This window comes from Aegilops tauschii, chromosome 2 (assembly GCF_002575655.3).
Source record: "Aegilops tauschii subsp. strangulata cultivar AL8/78 chromosome 2, Aet v6.0, whole genome shotgun sequence".
Lineage (NCBI taxonomy): Eukaryota > Viridiplantae > Streptophyta > Magnoliopsida > Poales > Poaceae > Aegilops > Aegilops tauschii.
In genome coordinates, this window is record NC_053036.3 from 352,794,002 (window position 1) to 352,811,789 (window position 17,788).

The window sequence follows — 17,788 nt, forward strand, 5'->3', positions numbered from 1 at the left end:
CCTTGATCTTATTACTCTTGGAGGTTGGAGACTCCTAGGCGGTAGGCGTGCTCCGATGGGGAATCAACTTGCGATTTGTTCCCCGATTTTTTTTGAAGGTTTGGAGGCCGCCTCAAGGTCTACCACTAGTGGTTGAGAATCGCCTTCGTGGTGATATCTCAAGGATAATAGGGTTAGCCTTCGTGGTGTTGGTGTGCCTTTGTGGTAACACCCATCCCTCCAACGGTGATAAGCTTCCCTACAAGAAAGTGAATACATCCGTGTCTCTGTGACTTCGGTTATCCCTAACCCTAACTCCTTACTTGTGGTTTATTTTTATCTCTTGACCCTACATTCACTATATCTTATTGTCATCATTATATTGTGTTGGTTATTCCCTTGTGTAGAGATTAATTAGGCCTTCAGTTTATATTTCGTAATTCATACTTGCTACTATTGATATATCTTGTGATTAGTGTGAATTGCTAACTTGTGTCATAACACTTCCATATCTTGTGATATTGCTTAAGTAAGTTTGTGTAACTTACTTGTGCTTTGTTATTATCATTGTTGTGCTCATCTTGTTTAGATTAAGTTGTGGTGCACTTAGTTGAGCCTAGTATATTTAGGATTTGTACTTGAAAAATACCCTCTTAGTTTATTTTCGCATTAGGGTAAAGCCAAATCCGTAGTAGTTTTAAAAACACCAGTTCACCCCCCCCCCCCCCCCCCCCCCCCCGCGTCTAGGCGACCATCATGGTCCTTTCACCTTGCTCATGAGACAAAGCCTCCAAGAAGAAAATGACATCACAACGCCACCACCGCCCCGATCTGGAACGTGCCGGACCAACGGTTTTCACGCAGAGCCCATGATGGATGGAGTTCACCCACGTTGACACCTCCAAGGAGGGAAACGACACACAAGAGCGTCGATATTGCCGACACGACATAGTGAGGAAAAGCTTTTGCCCAGGACATGACCCCCATCATCCAGGTCCATCGGTCATGGTCGACCGAGGAAAGGAGCAGACGACTCCCGGACCATGTGCGGTGGCAGCGAAGCCCACACCCGCATCATGGACGCCTCCCAAGTGATCCACCTCGCCGTCCAAGCGGTCGAGGCAGCACACGAGCACCCGCGGGAGTGATGCTGCCGTGCCACCTACCAGAGCCGCTGCTCCGGCGACGAGGGGATCCACCTTCACCCACCACCCACATGGCGGTGGATCGCAAGCATACAGTCGGGCGCCCTGCTGCCACACCAACACAGCTCCACCACCCACTGCATCCCAAAGTTTACATCTTGTACCCACACGGAGATGAACCCTAGATCTGGGATGTCGGGTGCCCAGAGAAGCAACCAAAAGGGCCACCAATGAGGGGAGGGCCATGCCCAAGGAACCCCATCCATGACCGGCGGCCACAAGCGAGGAACTGCGCCACCAAGACCCAGCGACAGCAGCCCGCATCACCCACACGTGTCGCCGATGGAGGGAGAGGGAGTTTGATTAGTTTATGGTATGCGCACGATGTTTTATGGACGATCTCTACACTACACGTCAACATAGATCAGTTCATATGATCGAAGTGCAGTAGACCGCTGGAATGGCTCTCATCCAACTCTCGTCAGATTGTACATCATCCGCAGAGCAATTTCGTTTATACATAGTGCTGTAAGCTCAAAGTCATTGGCCAACAAAACCAATTTGACAGCTTCTCTTTTTCAGTAAAAACCAATATGACAACTGAAATGTGATTTACACTACTGTTGTCTTGTTGATGCGCACTCTCTTCACTTTCTGAACTATAAAACCGTGTAGAAAATTCGAAACTGCTGATGCTACATCTGAGATCCTAATCCCTCGATGTTGGAGTGAACAGAGGAGAGACGGGGAAGGCACCAGTTAATATAAGTTAATATAAGAGGAGAATTAGTACAGACAAATGCAGCTTCTTCCGGCACAGCCATGAGAACGATGCGGACGTCGGCACGGGCACCGGCGAAGGCGACCCGAGAGCCGGCGGCAGCTCAAATGGGGCTTTCCCCTGCCGGACGCCCGTGACGTTCCTCAAATCCGACGAAATTTTGCTCTGCTCCCAGACCTCAGATGCTGAAACAAGCAGAGAGTAAATACACGGCGATGGAACACTAGCAGAAATGAGCCAAGGAGCTAGCGAGGTCACACTCACTGACCTCTCCTGGTTACCGTGAGGTTGGAGTCGTCGTAGTTCACTGGCCACAGGAAGTAGCCGAGCAGGCCGCACCGCGCGGCGAAGCCGAGCTTCTCGGCGACGACGGCCGCGCCGTCGAAGGCGACCCAGACGTCGCCCACCGCCAGGTACGACGACACGGAGGCGTTGTCGTACGACGTCATCACCGGCGCGCGTCCGCCCGCGGTCGCGGTGAGCGCCTGCACCTCGGCGTAGGACATGGCCCCCGTCGCGTTGCTCCCGCGCTGCTTCGGCCCGGCGGCCACGACCAGCGCACCGACGCCGCTGTTGGCCTTATTGCGCAGGAACCACGACCGGCCGTAGAGCGGGAGCCCCATGACCACCTTGCCCGCCGGGACGCCCGCGTCGAGCCAGGAGACGACGCCGTAGCTCACCGAGAAGTGCGACGCCCTGTCGTACAGCGGCGCGTCGAAGGCCGTGACGTTGGCCGCTGCGCCGGCCGGCCGGAGCCCGAACGCCATCACGTTGATCCAGTCGAGGCTCCCCGCGAGCGCCTCCGAAGGGTAGTCCACGCCGGCGAACGGCGCGCCGAACACGTGGTTAGAGAAGTAGACGGTGGCCGTGAGCAGGAACCCCTGGGGCGCCGCGGCGCGCCACTCGGCCACAAGGAACCCGAAGTCGGCCATCTCCACCGCCGACGCCGGGAACCGCCACGCGACGTCGATCCCGTCGAAGCCATTCTCCCGCGCCACCCGAACGGCCGCGTCGACGAACGCGACCCGCGACGTCGGGTCCGCGGCCATGGCGGCGAACGCGGGGTCCCCAGATGCCGTGGTGGCGCCTGCTGCGGCATCTTCGGCGCCGGCGGTGGCGAGGGAGAGAAGGGTCCTGAGCGCCGGGTTCCTCCCTTTGAGCTCCCGGGAGAAGTTGGCGAGGAGGCGCGCCTGGGCCAGGTCGGCTGGGAGCTGGAGCGTGTGCCGCGTGGGGTGCACGGAGAGAGAGGAGTAGTAGAGGTGAGTGTAGAGGGAAACGTCGAGGGCCGAGAGGGGCCAGAGGTCGGCGTCGGCGGCGAAGTAGTAGCCGGCCCGCACCGTCGTCGGTGCTTGTTGGGTGGTGTCAGGCGGTGGCGCAAGAACTGAAGCTGCAAGGGAGAGCGAGAGTGAGATGACAGTGTAGAGGAGGAGTGTGGTGTGTGCCATTGCTGGGGAGGTGGCCGGAGAGCGAGCATTGTTTTTGTGTCACCGGAGAAGGGGAATCTTGCTGGTGTTGTTATGCCAGTGTTTGCTTCTGGTTCTTGTAACTTCTTACCTGAAGCAAATTTACCATTAATTAATCAAAAATGATAAAAATCAAACGTCCGATTTTTAGGCAATAGTAAATCAAACGTCCGATTTTTAGGCAATAGTAAATCAAACGATTTTTATAGCAAAATATATTGTCGGGGAGATGACAATTTCATTTAGCGAGCGTAGATAATCCTGCCAAAAACTAAACACGACAGATTTATCATGCTTGCTAAAGAAAATTATCATCCTCACGGCAACACAATTTGTCATTTCGGACATTTGATTTATCATGCTAAAAGAATCTGACGTCCCATTTGTATGAATTAATAAAAATTACTGTACATTCCAACTAAGAAATTTTGAGAGAGCGTCAGAAATGTTGCTCTGCCATTTATGTTCAAGACCAACTGCACGCTGGCCTCTGAAGGATTGTTTGTGTGAGGTTAATCACCGTTGTAGTTCTTAAAATGACACATGTGATAAGCAATCAAACAATTCAAAAAAAATTGTATGGTCTCCTGGACAAATGGCATATATTGGGAGACAGTTAGGTGTATTTACTATGCCACGTGATTTTCATTTTATTTTGTTGTCCTGGTGTCTTAAGATCTTCAGAAGTTCGAGGATGCTAGATCGCTTTTGATAATGCATTATTTTTGTTCATAACATCAAAAGGACACCAAAGATGAAAGCATCGTAGCACCACAAGACATGGAATCAATGGAGTGACATCTCATGAAAATTTCAGTTTCAATTCACAATCTCTAGTTTGCAATTGGAAGCTCGTAACATGTTATGCTTTGACTATAAGCGAGTGAGGCTCAATGGATAGACTTCGATGTATACTTGCGAGCAAAGGTCACAACCCTACTACCCGATCGAGATACCAAATAGGCAATGGTACATGTAAAGTAATATGACGTTTGGTTGATACATTGGGATGCATTTTTTCTACTAAACAGTAACAAATTCATAGCAAATACAACTGAACAATTAGTAGCCATAAACTAAACAAAGTCCAATGTTAACATGAAACCATGCATATCGAATAACGCATGGCCACCGATCGCAACATATGAAACCAAATAATAGCCCCGTTGCACCTACGACAAAGTTCAACAATTAGAAGGATGCAAAGGTTTATGTACAATATATGAGTGGTTGGGGTGGGGTAGGTGGGGGAGGGACACCGCTCTATGCATGTTGATGTCGTCTCTCGAGGATGCAATACATGGAGTATGTTTCTCTTTTATCATAAGACACAGTCCAAGCGCAGGCGCCCTAAACGCCGCTCTAAGTCACGTTGCTCAACACTGGCACCGGAGAAAATAATACTCCAGATGACGCCGAAAACAATGAAGACCCTGTGGGAGCAACATCCGAACAGGAGGAACAAGAAAATGGGCAAGCCAACCCTGACGAACAGGCCCTGCCCAACGACTCGGAGGACGGTAGTTATCATCCACCCTCCAAGGATGAGGAGAGCCTCGACAACGAGGATTTCATCGTGCCTGAGGCACCCCTCGAGCAGGAGCGCTTCAAGCGCCAACTAATAGCCACTGCAAGAAGCCTGAAGAAGAAGCAGCAGCAGCTCCAAGCTGACCAAGACCTGCTCATTGACAGGTGGACTGATGTCCTGGCAGCCGAAAAATACGGCCTCAAGCGCCCAGCCAAGAGCTACCCGAAACACAGACTGCTACCTCAGTTCGCTGAGGAGGCGCCGGAGCCGATACCTCCATCGCGCAATGCGGAACGACCACCACGTGGTCGGGACAGTGCGGCAGACCGACCACCCCACGGTCGGGATAAAGCAGCAACTCAGGCCGAACAGCAGCCCGCCCCACCGCCACGCAAAAACAGAGACAAAACAGCTCGGGATTATACATATGACCTTCGGCAGGACCTGGATAGTAGAGCAGGACACACCAGATCGATCTACGGATCGCGAGGACGTTCTCGACGCGCGACGATGGCTACCTATTCGGACGTGGCAAACCTAGTCACGCCCGAGCCGATAACCGTAGACGGAATCCATCAGAGACGCGCCGTGACGCGGCTCGATATAGAGGCGCCGCACACCCTCTTTGCTTCACTGATGAAGTAATGGATCATGAATTTAATGGATCATGAATTCCCTGAAGGGTTCAAACCCGTCAATATTGAATCATACGACGGAACAACCGATCCCGCGGTATGGATAGAGGATTTTATTCTCCACATCCATATGGCCCGTGGAGACGACCTCCACGCCATCAAATACCTCCCACTTAAGCTAAAAGGGCCAGCTCGACACTGGCTTAATAGCCTGCCTGAAAATTCCATCGGCAGCTGGTAGGACTTGGAAGAAGCTTTTCTTGACAACTTCCAAGGTACATATGTCCGGCCACCAGACGCCGATGACTTAAGTCACATAGTTCAACAACCTGGAGAATCAGCCAGAAAATTCTGGACTAGGTTCCTAACCAAAAAGAACCAGATCGTTGACTGTCCGGATGCCGAAGCCCTAGCGGCCTTTAAACATAGCATCCGTGACGAATGGCTCGCCCGGCATCTCGGCCAAGAAAAGCCCAAATCTATGGCAGCCCTCACGGCACTTAGGACCCGCTTTTGCGCGGGTGAGGATAGTTGGCTGGCTCGCAGTCAAAACACAGCCAACAAGGCGGGCCCCTCTGAGGCCAAAAACAGCACCGGCAAGCTCTGGCGCAACAGACACAAACGCCGAAGCAATGACGATAACACCGATGACACTACAGTTAACGCCGGATTTAGTGGCTCCAAGTCCGGCCAGCGGAAGAAGCCGTATAAAAGGAACAGTAAGGGACCATCCAGCTTGGACCGCATACTCGATCGTCCGTGCCAGATACATGGCACCCCAGACAAACCAGCCAACCACATCAACAGAGATTGTCGGGTTTTCAAGCAAGCCAGCAAGTTAAATAGCGGGAACCAGGAAGAGGAATCGCAGAGAGAGGACGATGACGAGGAGCCCCCACAGCCAAACATAGGGGGACAGAAGAAATTTCCCCCTCAGGTCAAAACGGTGAACATGATATATACTACACACATCCCCAAGAGGGAGCTCAAACGCGCACTCAGGGACATCTATGCGGTAGAGCCAGTCGCCCCAAAATTCAATCCATGGTTGTCATTCCCAATCACCTTTGATCGTCAGGATCATCCGACCAGTATCCGGCATGGCGGATCAGCCGCACTGGTCCTCGACCCAATCATTGACGGATTTCACCTGACACGAGTCCTAATGGACGGTGGTAGCAGTCTCAACCTGCTATATAAGGATACAATGCGCAAAATGGGCATTAATCCCTCACGGATCAAGCCCACAAAGACTACCTTTAAAGGAGTCATACCAGGTGTAGAGGCCCGTTCTACAGGCTCAATCAAACTAGAGGTTGTCTTCGGTTCCCTGGACAACTTCCGAAGCGAAGAGCTAATCTTCGATATCGTCCCCTTCCGCAGCGGCTACCACGCACTGCTCGGACGAACCGCGTTTGCTAGATTCAACGTGGTGCCTCATTATGCTTATCTCAAGCTCAAGATGCTCAGTCCACGCGGCGTCATAACAGTCACAGAAACACAGAACGCTCCCTCCGTACAGAAGAGCACACCGCCGCCCTAGCAGCAGAAGTGCAGAGCGGCCTTCTCAAGCAAAACCGTAATCCGGCTGCCGAGCCCCTGGACACCGTTAAAAAGGTCCGGACTACGCTGCAACAGGATAGTTCGGCTCGTCAAGAGCTCGATTAGCAATTCAGCCTCCGTCCCAGCCCCCATCAAGGAGTGGCATTTGCACCACGCATACATAATTACGCACTCAAAATTTCATGGGATTCGGCGGAGGCACAATTACCTTGTGATCCACAGTTCGGCTCGACCGACCCTGGATCCGCACACTTTCACTTTTCCTTTTTATTTCGAGTTTTTTCTCTTTTCGAGGTTTCCTCTGACAACCCGTTTGTCGGCACACCAAGGAGGCAAGGAGCTTTGGCGTACGAGGGAATCCCCAGGTGGTCTCTACTAACGATTGCTATACCTGTTTTACATACCCGCACACACCTCGCTCTTGGTCATGGCATGTTAAATAGCCTTACTTGCTTATCGCATTACTTGTACAAGTACGCCTCGACGTATTAATTCAATCACAATGGTAAATAAATGGTAGCGTCAGCTTATTATTTAATTTTCCCTGTCTCCTTACCTTTGTATTTACTACTCCTCACACACGTACACTCTGGTACGTCTTACTACGCCAGGGGCTTCATCACGCCCACATTACGGCAACAAAAGTCCGAACACTTTCACAGTACAGTTCGGCACCCCGAACTTATAGCATTATATGCATCGGCTCCGAATCATGTCTTTGGTCAATAGTTGGGTTGCCCGGCTCCTGTGCTTACTACCTTACATTCCGCTATATCGGCTAGGGTAGTAAAGGGAGAACTACTGCGATTGTGTCCCGGTTCTTTCGGACGAGCACCTCGGTAGAGAAAGCTGAAAACTGACTGTCATGATGCGGCGAGAGCTGGTCAGCTGTTCGAGAGGTCTCAAATCCTTAGAGATTTTTTCCGCTTTATGCGAGGAATCGGTTTTTCCCGATTAGGCGTGTATAGCGCCCCTAGTTCGGCCTTCCGAATACCAGGGGCTTCGCCAAAATTCTCATTGTCAAACTCCTATGGCTAAGTGAGGGTAATAAAGGCCGTATAGTCCGATTGCCTTGTTCGTTGCGCTAAACACCTCCTTTAAGGACCAGAATGTGGAGTAAAGAGTGTTTAGATTTATCCCGAACACCCCCGTACTGCCTACGTGGGGGCAGAAGCCGACGACTGGTCAACCCTTAGAATTCAAAAATTGGCCGCGCAGGAGTTAAAATTTTAAAAATTCACAAGCATTATATTACATAACGATCTTGTTCCAGAACACAGGACATGGTAACCTGAATGCTTTCATGGGAATATAATGTCCTTCGCACATTGCTCCGCCACAAGGCGGGACTCCTCCAGGACACTATCAAAATATAGCTCGGGTCGACGATGCTCCTTGCCCTCAGGCGGCCCCTCGGTCATCAGCTTCTTGGCATCCAGCTTCGCCCAATGCATCTTGACGCGGGCAAACGCCATCCGCGCACCTTCAATGCAGACCGACCGCTTCACGGCTTCGAGCCGTGGGCAGGCACTCACAAGCCACTTCAAAATTCCGAAGTAGCTGCTGGGGATGGGCTTGGCAGGCCACAGCCGGACTATAAGGTCCTTCATGGCTAGCTCGGCCGACCTGTGCAGCTTGACCGGCTGTTTCAGCTGGTCGCTAAAGGGCACCGGATGCTCGGGTCCAAGATATTGAGACCAGAATAGCTTCTCTGTAGACATCCCCTCTTCAGCTCGATAAAACTGGGCAGCATCTGATATGCTGCGCGGTAGATCCATAAACACCCCTGAAAAAACCAAATTCGGGTAAGTAGAAGGAATGTTTCCTTCGCATACTTGCTTTGCATAGTGAAAGACTTACCCGCCGCAAACTCCTTGGCCGCCTGAATTTCCTGGAGGGTGCTCTGGGCTTCAGCTCAGGCATCCTGTGCGCTCTGGCAGGCCTTCACAAGTTTGGACTTTTGCGTCTTAAGATCGCACTCCAAGGACTCGAACTTCTCGACGGCGTCCTGGAGCTCTTGCTGGGCCTTGCTAACCCGGGCCTCATGCTCCTCGCGCGCGGCGCGTTCCTTAGCAGCTTTGTCCTCGGCCTCGGCTAACGCCTTCTTGAGGGCTGCCACCTCGGTCGTGGCCCCTAATAAAGTTCATGACACTTTAGTCCGCACGGACCATTCATCCTTCATAAAAATGCACGCAGGTTACTGCATACCTTGACTATCCTCCAGCTGCCTTTTCACGAGGCCGAGCTCTTCCTCGGCCCGCTCCAGGTTCTCCTTCAGACCGGAGATCTCCGCAGTACGAGCGGTAGCAGCCAGCAGTGACGCCTGCTTATTCACATAGACATTTTATGTTAGGCTCCTGCGAAAATTATTTTGATCCTCTGTTCGGCTTTTTCTTTTCCGAACACCGAACAGAGTATCAGGGGCTACTGTCTACATTGTGACACTCTTTCTACAATTCAATTACTTACCACAAAGCTTGTTAGAAGGCTAGTGCAGGCCTCGGTCAGTCCGCTTTTGGCGGACTGAACTTTTTCTATCACCGTACCCATAAGGACACGGTGCTCATCCACACTGGAGGCGCCTCGCAATGCCTCCAGCAGATTATCCGGTGCCTCTGGTTGGACAGAGGTCACCGGCGGAACAGGCACACTTCCTCCTTTCGGGGAAGGCCATTCGCTGGACTCCGGAGCCGTATAGGTCTCCGGAATGGTATCCGGCTGAGGGCCGAATGGAACTTGGCCCCCATCACCAGTCGCCATGGGGGCTTTTTCCCCCATGTGTCCGGCGGCCGAGGAGTCATCCTGGGGCGCCACCCTGACGATCTCCAGAACCTCCTCCCGGTCTGGGAAGGTCTTTTGGGATACCACCTCGTCATCGCCCTTGGGCGAGACAGAGTGAGCAGGTGGCGGAGAGATGCTAGCCATCTCCTTCGAGTCTAGCAAACCCTCTGTCAAGGATCGCGGGGAGCCATCGCGAGCCAGACTGCAATGACATGATTTAAAGCATATCAATATTACAAACTGGAAAGACCAGACGTTTTCGCGTGCATGAGGATTCTGGTACTTACGATGCGGCCCAATGCTTGGTCCGGGGAGGTCGCTCTAGACTGCTATCGGCATCCCACGTGGAGTTATCCGCGAGGGAGCCTTTCCCGTCTTGGGTGCCTGCGCCTCCAGATCTGTGGGGGCCGCTCTCTTCTTCCTCCCCCCCTCAGGGGGAGAGGAGTCGATTTCTTCCTCCTCCTCGTCGTTGTCTTCAGCGGACGAAGAGTGAGTCTCGTCTTTGGACGTCACGTCCGAAACACCACTTCGGTGAGGCCCCTCCTGTCCCCCTTGGCCGTTTTCTTGGCCTTCTTCTCTGGCACATCATAAGGTGCTGGAAACAGCATCTTCGTCAGTAATGGGAATTCTTGGTCTTCGGGTAGCGGAGCCGGACAGTTGATCCGCCCTGCTACCTCGATATAGGCCTGAAAACATTGATAGCAAGGCTTAGACTCTTTCCTCAAAATATGCTAGTAAAGGGTACACCTTGAAAACATTAAAGAACTTACCGAATTAGACTGGAGTTTTAAGCTAAGCCCGCGATCTTCGGTCGTGGGCGGTGGCGTCTCGCCGGCCTTGAAGAGCACTTTCCAGATTTCTTCGTGCGTCCTGCCGAAGAGCTCTAGTAGCGTCTGGTGCTTGGCCGGATCGTACTCCCACAAATAGCAAGTCCAGCGTTGGCACGGAAGGATCCGACGAATGAGCATAATCTGGATCACGTTGACAAGTTTGATTTTCCTGGTTATCATGTTCTGGACGCACGTCTGGAGCCCAGTCAGCTCGTTCGAGGGACCCCAGGTCAGGCCCCTCTCTTGCCAGGAGGTGAGCCGCATCGGGACTCTAGATCAGAATTTGGGGGCCACCGCCCAGTTGGTGTCGTGCGGCTCGGTGATGTAGAACCACCCCGATTGCCACCCCTTCACCGTCTCCGCAAAAGTACCCTCGGGCCAGATGACATTGGGCATCTTGTCCACCATGGCGCCTCCGCACTCTGCTTGTTGGCTGCTCACCACCTTCGGCTTCACATTGAAAGTCTTCAGCCATAGGCCAAAGTGAGGTGGGATGCGGAGAAAAACCTCGCAAATGACAATAAATGCCGAGATGTTGAGGATAAAGTTGGGAGCCAGATCATGGAAGTGCGGCCCATAGTAAAACATCAGTCCGCGGACGAACGGGTGGAGAGGGAATCCCAGCCCGCGGATGAAATGTGTGAGAAACACAACCCTCTCATTGGGCTCTAGGGTAGGGACGATCTGTCCCTTGGCCGAGAGTCGGTGAACGATCTCCTTGGCCAGGTATCCGGCCTCCCGGAGCTCCTTGATGTCCTTCTTCTTAACGGAGGAGGCCATCCACTTGCCTCCAGCTCCAGATCCGGACATACTTGGAGTGCTTTTTCGGACGGAGAAGGCCAGAACTTGGGCGCTGGAGCTCGAGGATGGGAGGGCAGAGAAGTGGAGATGGCGTGGGTGAAGAAAGGGAATCCTTATCCCCTTATAAAGGCCATGAATATCGAGCGCCTCCCCTCTCGCCTTAAACTCGCCTATTCCCAAGGGCCGTGTAAACGGCACGGTTGGATTACCCACGCCCGTATTGATGAGAATCCCGCAATAAGGGGACACGATCTCTGCTTCGACAAGTCATGCCAATGGCAACCGTGTCTCAAAACGTGGAGCGGCAGATGAAAAACGGTTCGAAATTATGACCGGACAGACGTGATGTCATGTTGTAAAAAGCTATCAGCGGATTGGGCTCGTGGAAGTATTATATTCTCTGTGCGGTTGTGTGTGGTGTGTGTTACAGGTCCGGATATAGTCATTGCGTCTGAAGATTATCCTGGAGTTCGGGAAGGGGAACCCGCCTTGCAATGCCGAAGACAATTAGCGCGCCGAACTCCTCATCATTGAAGTCAGGTTCAGCGGCTACTGAGGGAGTCCTGGACTAAGAGGTCCTCGGGCGTCCGGCCTGTTATTCATGGGCCGGACTGATGGGCTGTGAAGACACAAAGGTCGAAGACCATACCTGTGTCCGGATAGGACTCTCCTTGGCGTGGAAGGCAAGCTTGGCGATCAACTATGAAGATTCCTTTCTATGTAACCGACTCTATGTAACCCTAGATCTCCCCGGTGTCTATATAAACCGGAGGACTTAGTCCGAATAGGGAGATACACATTACCATAGTCATACAGTCTAGACTTCTAGGGTTTATCCATTACGATCTCGTGGTAGATCAACTCTTGTAATACTCATATTCATCAAGATCAATCAAGCAGGAAGTAGGGTATTACCTCCATAGAGAGGGCCCGAACCTGGGTAAACATTGTGTCCCCTGTCTCTTGTTACCATCGCCTTAGACGCACAGTTCGGGACCCCCTACCCGAGATCCGCCGGTTTTGACACCGACAATCACTACAAAAAAATACTCTTCCGTGATGATACGTGTTTGTCATAGTAGGTCACGTTTTCTGTCATGCATGTACATCCATGACGATTTTATGACAGAATCAAGATAGTCATACATGTGCTGTCATAGAAGTGTTCCATGACAATACCAAAATTATCATCACGGAAGTGTCCACTTCCATGACGATAAATGGCGCGTCATGGAAGTGTTTTCGTCATGGGTGACCGACATGTGGCATCCACCGTAACGGGTCGCCATTAAGCTATCGGGTTCCGGTTTGGATTTGATAACTAATGTCTACTACGCAACCTTCTTCTTGTAGACGTTGTTGGGCCTCCAAGTGCCGAGGTTTGTAGGACAGTAGCAAATTTCCCTCAAGTGGATGACCTAAGGTTTATCAATCCGTGGGAGGCGTAGGATGAAGATGGTCTCTCTCAAGCAACCCTGCAACCAAATAACAAAGAGTCTCTTGTGTCCCCAACACACCCAATACAATGGTAAATTGTATAGGTGCACTAGTTCGGCGAAGAGATGGTGATACAAATGCAATATGGATGGTAGATATAGGTTTTTGTAATCTGAAAATATAAAAACAGCAAGGTAACAAGTGGTAAAAGTGAGCACAAACGGTATTGCAATGCTAGGAAACAAGGCCTAGGGTTCATACTTTCACTAGTGCAAGTTCTCTCAACAATAATAACATAATTGGATCATATAACTATCCCTCAACATGCAACAAAGAGTCACTCCAAAGTCACTAATAGCGGAGAACAAACGAAGAGATTATGGTAGGGTACGAAACCACCTCAAAGTTATTCTATCCAATCAATCCATTGGGCTATTCCTATAAGTGTCACAAACAGCCCTAGAGTTCGTAGTAAAATAACACCTTAAGACACACATCAACCAAAACCCTAATGTCACCTAGATACTCCAATGTCACCTCAAGTATCCGTGGGTATGATTATAAGATATGCATCACACAATCTCAGATTCATCTATTCAACCAACACATAGAACCTCAAAGAGTGCCCCAAAGTTTCTACCGGAGAGTCAAGACGAAAACGTGTGCCAACCCCTATGCATAGGTTCATGGGAGGAACCCGCAAGTTGATCACCAAAACATACATCAAGTGAATCAATAGAATAACCCATTGTCACCACGGTTATCCCACGCAAGACATACATCAAGTGTTCTCAAATCATTAAAGACTCAATCCAATAAGATAACTTCGAAGGGAAAACTCAATCCATTACAAGAGAGTAGAGGGGGAGAAACATCATAAGATCCAACTACAATAGCAAAGCTCGCGATACATCAAGATCGTATCATCTCAAGAACACGAGAGAGAGAGAGAGAGATCAAACACATAGCTACTGGTACATACCCTCAGCCCCGAGGGTGAACTACTCCCTCCTCGTCATGGAGAGCGCCGGATGATGAAGATGGCCACCGGTGAGGGTTCCCCCCTCCGGCAGGGTGCCGGAACAGGGCCACGATTGGTTTTTGGTGGCTACAGAGGCTTGCGGCGGCGGAACTCCCGATCTATTCTGTTCTCCGAAGGTTTTAGGATATATGGGAATATATAGGCAAAAGAGGTCCGTAAGGGGAGCCACGAGGGTGGAGGGCACGCCCAGGGGGCGGGCGCGCCCCCCTGCCTCGTGCTCTCCTCGTTGATCCCCTGACGTGCACTCCAAGTCTCCCGTATTGCTTTCTTTCCAAAAATATCTTTTCCGAAGGTTTCATTTTGTTTGGACTCCGTTTGATATTCCTTTTTTGCGAAACACTGAAACAAGGGAAAAACAGAAACTGGCACTGGGCTCTGGGTCAATAGGTTAGTCCCAAAAGTAACATAAAAGTGCATAGTAAAGCCCATAAACATCCAAGATGGATAATATAGCATGAATACTTCATAAATTATAGATACGTTGGAGACGTATCAGCATCCCCAAGCTTAATTCCTGCTCGTCCTCGAGTAGGTAAATGATAAAAGAAAGAATTTATGAAGTGTGAATGCTACTTGGCATAATTTCAATGAAATTCTTCTTAATTGTGGTATGAATATTCAGATCCGAAAGATTCAAGATAAAAGTTCATATTGACATAAAAATAATAATACTTCAAGCATACTAACTAAACAATTATGTCCTCTCAAAATAACATGGCCAAAGAAAGTTCATCCCTACAAAATCATGTAGTTTAGTCATGCTCCATTTTCGTCACACAAGAATGCTCTCATCATGCACAACCCTAATGACAAGCCAAGCAATTGTTTCATACTTTAGTAATCTCAAACTTTTTCAACCTTCACGCAATACATGAGCGTGAACCATGGATATAGCACTATGGGTGGAATAGAATATAATGATGGGGGTTATGTGGAGAAGACCAAAAAGGAGAAAGTCTCACATCAACGAGGCTAATCAATGAGCTATGGAGATGCCCATCTATTGATGTTAATGCAAGGAGTAGGGATTGCCATGCAACGGATGCACTGGAGCTATAAATATATGAAAGCTCAACAAAAGAAACTAAGTGGGTGTGCATCCAACTTGCTTGCTCACGAAGACCTAGGGCACTTGAGGAGGCCCATTGTTGGAATATACAAGCCAAGTTCTATAATGAAAAATTCCCACTAGTATATGAAAGTGACAAAACAAGAGGCTTTCTATCATGAAGATTATGGTGCTACTTTGAAGCACAAGTGTGGTAAAAGGATAGTAACATTGTCCCTTCTCTCTTTTTCTCTCATTATATTTTTTTGGGCCTTCTCTTGTTTTCATGGCCTTTCTCTCTCTTTTTTTATTCCTCACATGGGACAATGCTCTAGAAAATGATGATCATCACACTTCTATTTATTTACAACTCAATGATTACAACTCGATACTAGAACAAAGTATGACTCTATATAAATGCCTCCGGCGGTGTACCGGGATATGCAATGAATCAAGAGTGACATGTATGAAAGAATTATGAATGGTGGATTTGCCACAAATACTATGTCACTACATGATCATGCAAAGGAATATGACAATGATGAACGTGTCATGATAAACGGAATGGTGGAAAGTTGCATGGCAATATATCTCAGAATGGCTATGGAAATGCCATAATAGGTAGGTATGGTGGCTGTTTCGAGGAAGATATAAGGAGGTTATGTGTGAAAGAGCGTATCATATCACGGGGTTTGGATGCACCGGCGAAGTTTGCGCCAACTCTCAATGTGAGAAAGGGCAATGCACGGTATCGAAGACGCTAGCAATGGTGGAAAGGTGAGAGTGCGTATAATCCATGGACTCAACATTAGTAATAAAGAACTCACATACTTATTGCAAAAATCTACAAGTCATGAAAAACCAAGCACTACGCGCATGCTCCTAGGGGGGTAGATTGGTAGGAAAAGACCATCGCTCGTTCCCGACCGCCACTCATAAGGAGGACAATCAGAGAACACCTCATGTTTCAAATTTGTTACATAACGTTTACCATACTTGCATGCTACGGGACTTGCAAACTTCAACACAAGTATTTGTCAAATTCACAACTACTCAACTAGCACAACTTTAATATCACTACCTCCATATCTCAAAACAATCATCAAGCATCAAACTTCTCTTAGTATTCAACACACTCATAAGAAAGTTTTTACTAGTCTTGAATACCTAGCATATTAGGATTAAGCACATTACCATGCTGTTTAAGACTCTCAAAATAATATAAGTGAAGCATGAGAGTTCATCTATTTCTTCAAAATAAAACACCATTGTGCTCTAAAAGATATAAGTGAAGTACTAGAGCAAACGACAGACTACTCCAAAAGATATGAGTGAAGATCAATGAGTAGTTGTATAATCATGCAACTATGTGAAGACTCTCCCATTTAATAATTTCAGATCTTAGTATTTTATTCAAACATCAAGCAAAGCTAAAGAAAATAAAATGACGCTCCAAGCACAACACATATCATGTGGTGAATAAAAATATAGCTCCAAGTAAAGTTACCGATGAATGAAGACGAAAGAGGGGATGCCTTCAGGGGCATCCCCAAGCTTAGGCTCTTGGTTATCATTGAATATTACCTTGAGGTGCCTTGGGAATACCAAAGCTTAGGCTCTTGCCACTCCTTATTCCATAGTCCATCAAATCTTTACCCAAAACTTGAAAACTTCACAACACAGAAAATCTCGTGAGCTCCGTTAGCGAAAGAAAACAAAACACCACTTCATGGTACTGTAATGAACTAATTCTTTATTTATATTGGTGTTAAACCTACTGTATTCCAACTTCTCTATGGTTTATAAACTATTTTATTAGCCATAGAGTCATCAAAATAAGCAAACAATACACGAAAAACAGAATCTGTCAAAAACAGAATAGTCTGTAGTAATCTATAACTAACGCAAACTTCTGGAACTCCAAAAATTCTAAAATAAATTGGTGGACCTGAGAAATTTGTCTAGTAATCATCTTCAAAAAGAATAAATTAAATATCACTCTCCAGTAAAAAGTTTTATCTAATCTCGTGAGCGCTAAAGTTTCTGTTTTTTACAGCATGATCATAAAGACTTCACCCAAGTTTTCCCAAAGGTTCTACTTGGCACAAACACAAACTAAAACACAAAACCACATCTAAACAGAGGCTAGATGGATTATTTATTCCTAAACAGAACCAAAAAGCAAGAAAATAAAATAAAATTGGGTTGCTTCCCCACAAGCGCTAACGTTTAACGCCCCTAGCTAGGCATGATGATTTCAATGATGCTCACATAAAAGATAAGAATTGAAACATGAAGATAGCATCATGAAGAATATGACTAGCACATTTAAGTCTAACCCACTTCCTATGCATAGGGATTTTGTGAGAAACCAACTTATGGGAACAATAATCAACTAGCATCAGAAGGCAAAACAAGCATAACTTCAAAACTTTAAGCACATAGAGAGGAAACTTGATATTATTGCAATTCCTACAAGCATATATTCCTCCCTCATAATAATTTTCAGTAGCATCATGAATTAATTCAACAATATAACCAGCACCTAAAGCATTCTTTTCATGATCTACTTGCATAAAAAATTTACTACTCTCCACATAAGCAAAATTCTTCTCATTCGGAATAGTGGGAGTATCATAAGAGACTTGAATACTATAAATTGTTCCCACATTAAAAGAGTAATGTTCAGAAAAATGGTACTCATAATCATGAATTTTTTTATAAATATAATCATCGCTACTTTTTATAGCATAAG

At 48.4% G+C, this 17,788-nt stretch overlaps 1 protein-coding gene across 1 annotated transcript; it reads right to left on the minus strand.

Annotated features, from left to right (window-relative positions):
* Window positions 1–1,620: 1,620 nt before the first annotated feature.
* Window positions 1,621–4,236, minus strand: LOC109743776 (nod factor hydrolase protein 1-like). The gene is made up of 2 exons (XM_020302866.3): window positions 2,174–4,236; window positions 1,621–2,090 (listed from the first exon to the last, which is right to left on the minus strand). The coding sequence occupies exons 1-2, from the start codon at window positions 3,348–3,350 to the stop codon at window positions 1,894–1,896; spliced, it is 1,374 nt and encodes a 457-aa protein (XP_020158455.1). The 5' UTR covers window positions 3,351–4,236; the 3' UTR covers window positions 1,621–1,893.
* Between the last annotated feature and the right edge of the window lie 13,552 nt (window positions 4,237–17,788).

Bases quoted from the DNA above. Each gene is read 5' to 3' on its own strand.
- LOC109743776 (XM_020302866.3), bottom strand. From the start codon at position 3,350: ATGGCACACACCACACTCCTCCTCTACACTGTCATCTCACTCTCGCTC. The intron at 2,091-2,173 runs GTCAGTGAGTGT...TGCTTGTTTCAG, and splicing joins CCTCACGGTAACCAGGAGAG to CATCTGAGGTCTGGGAGCAG.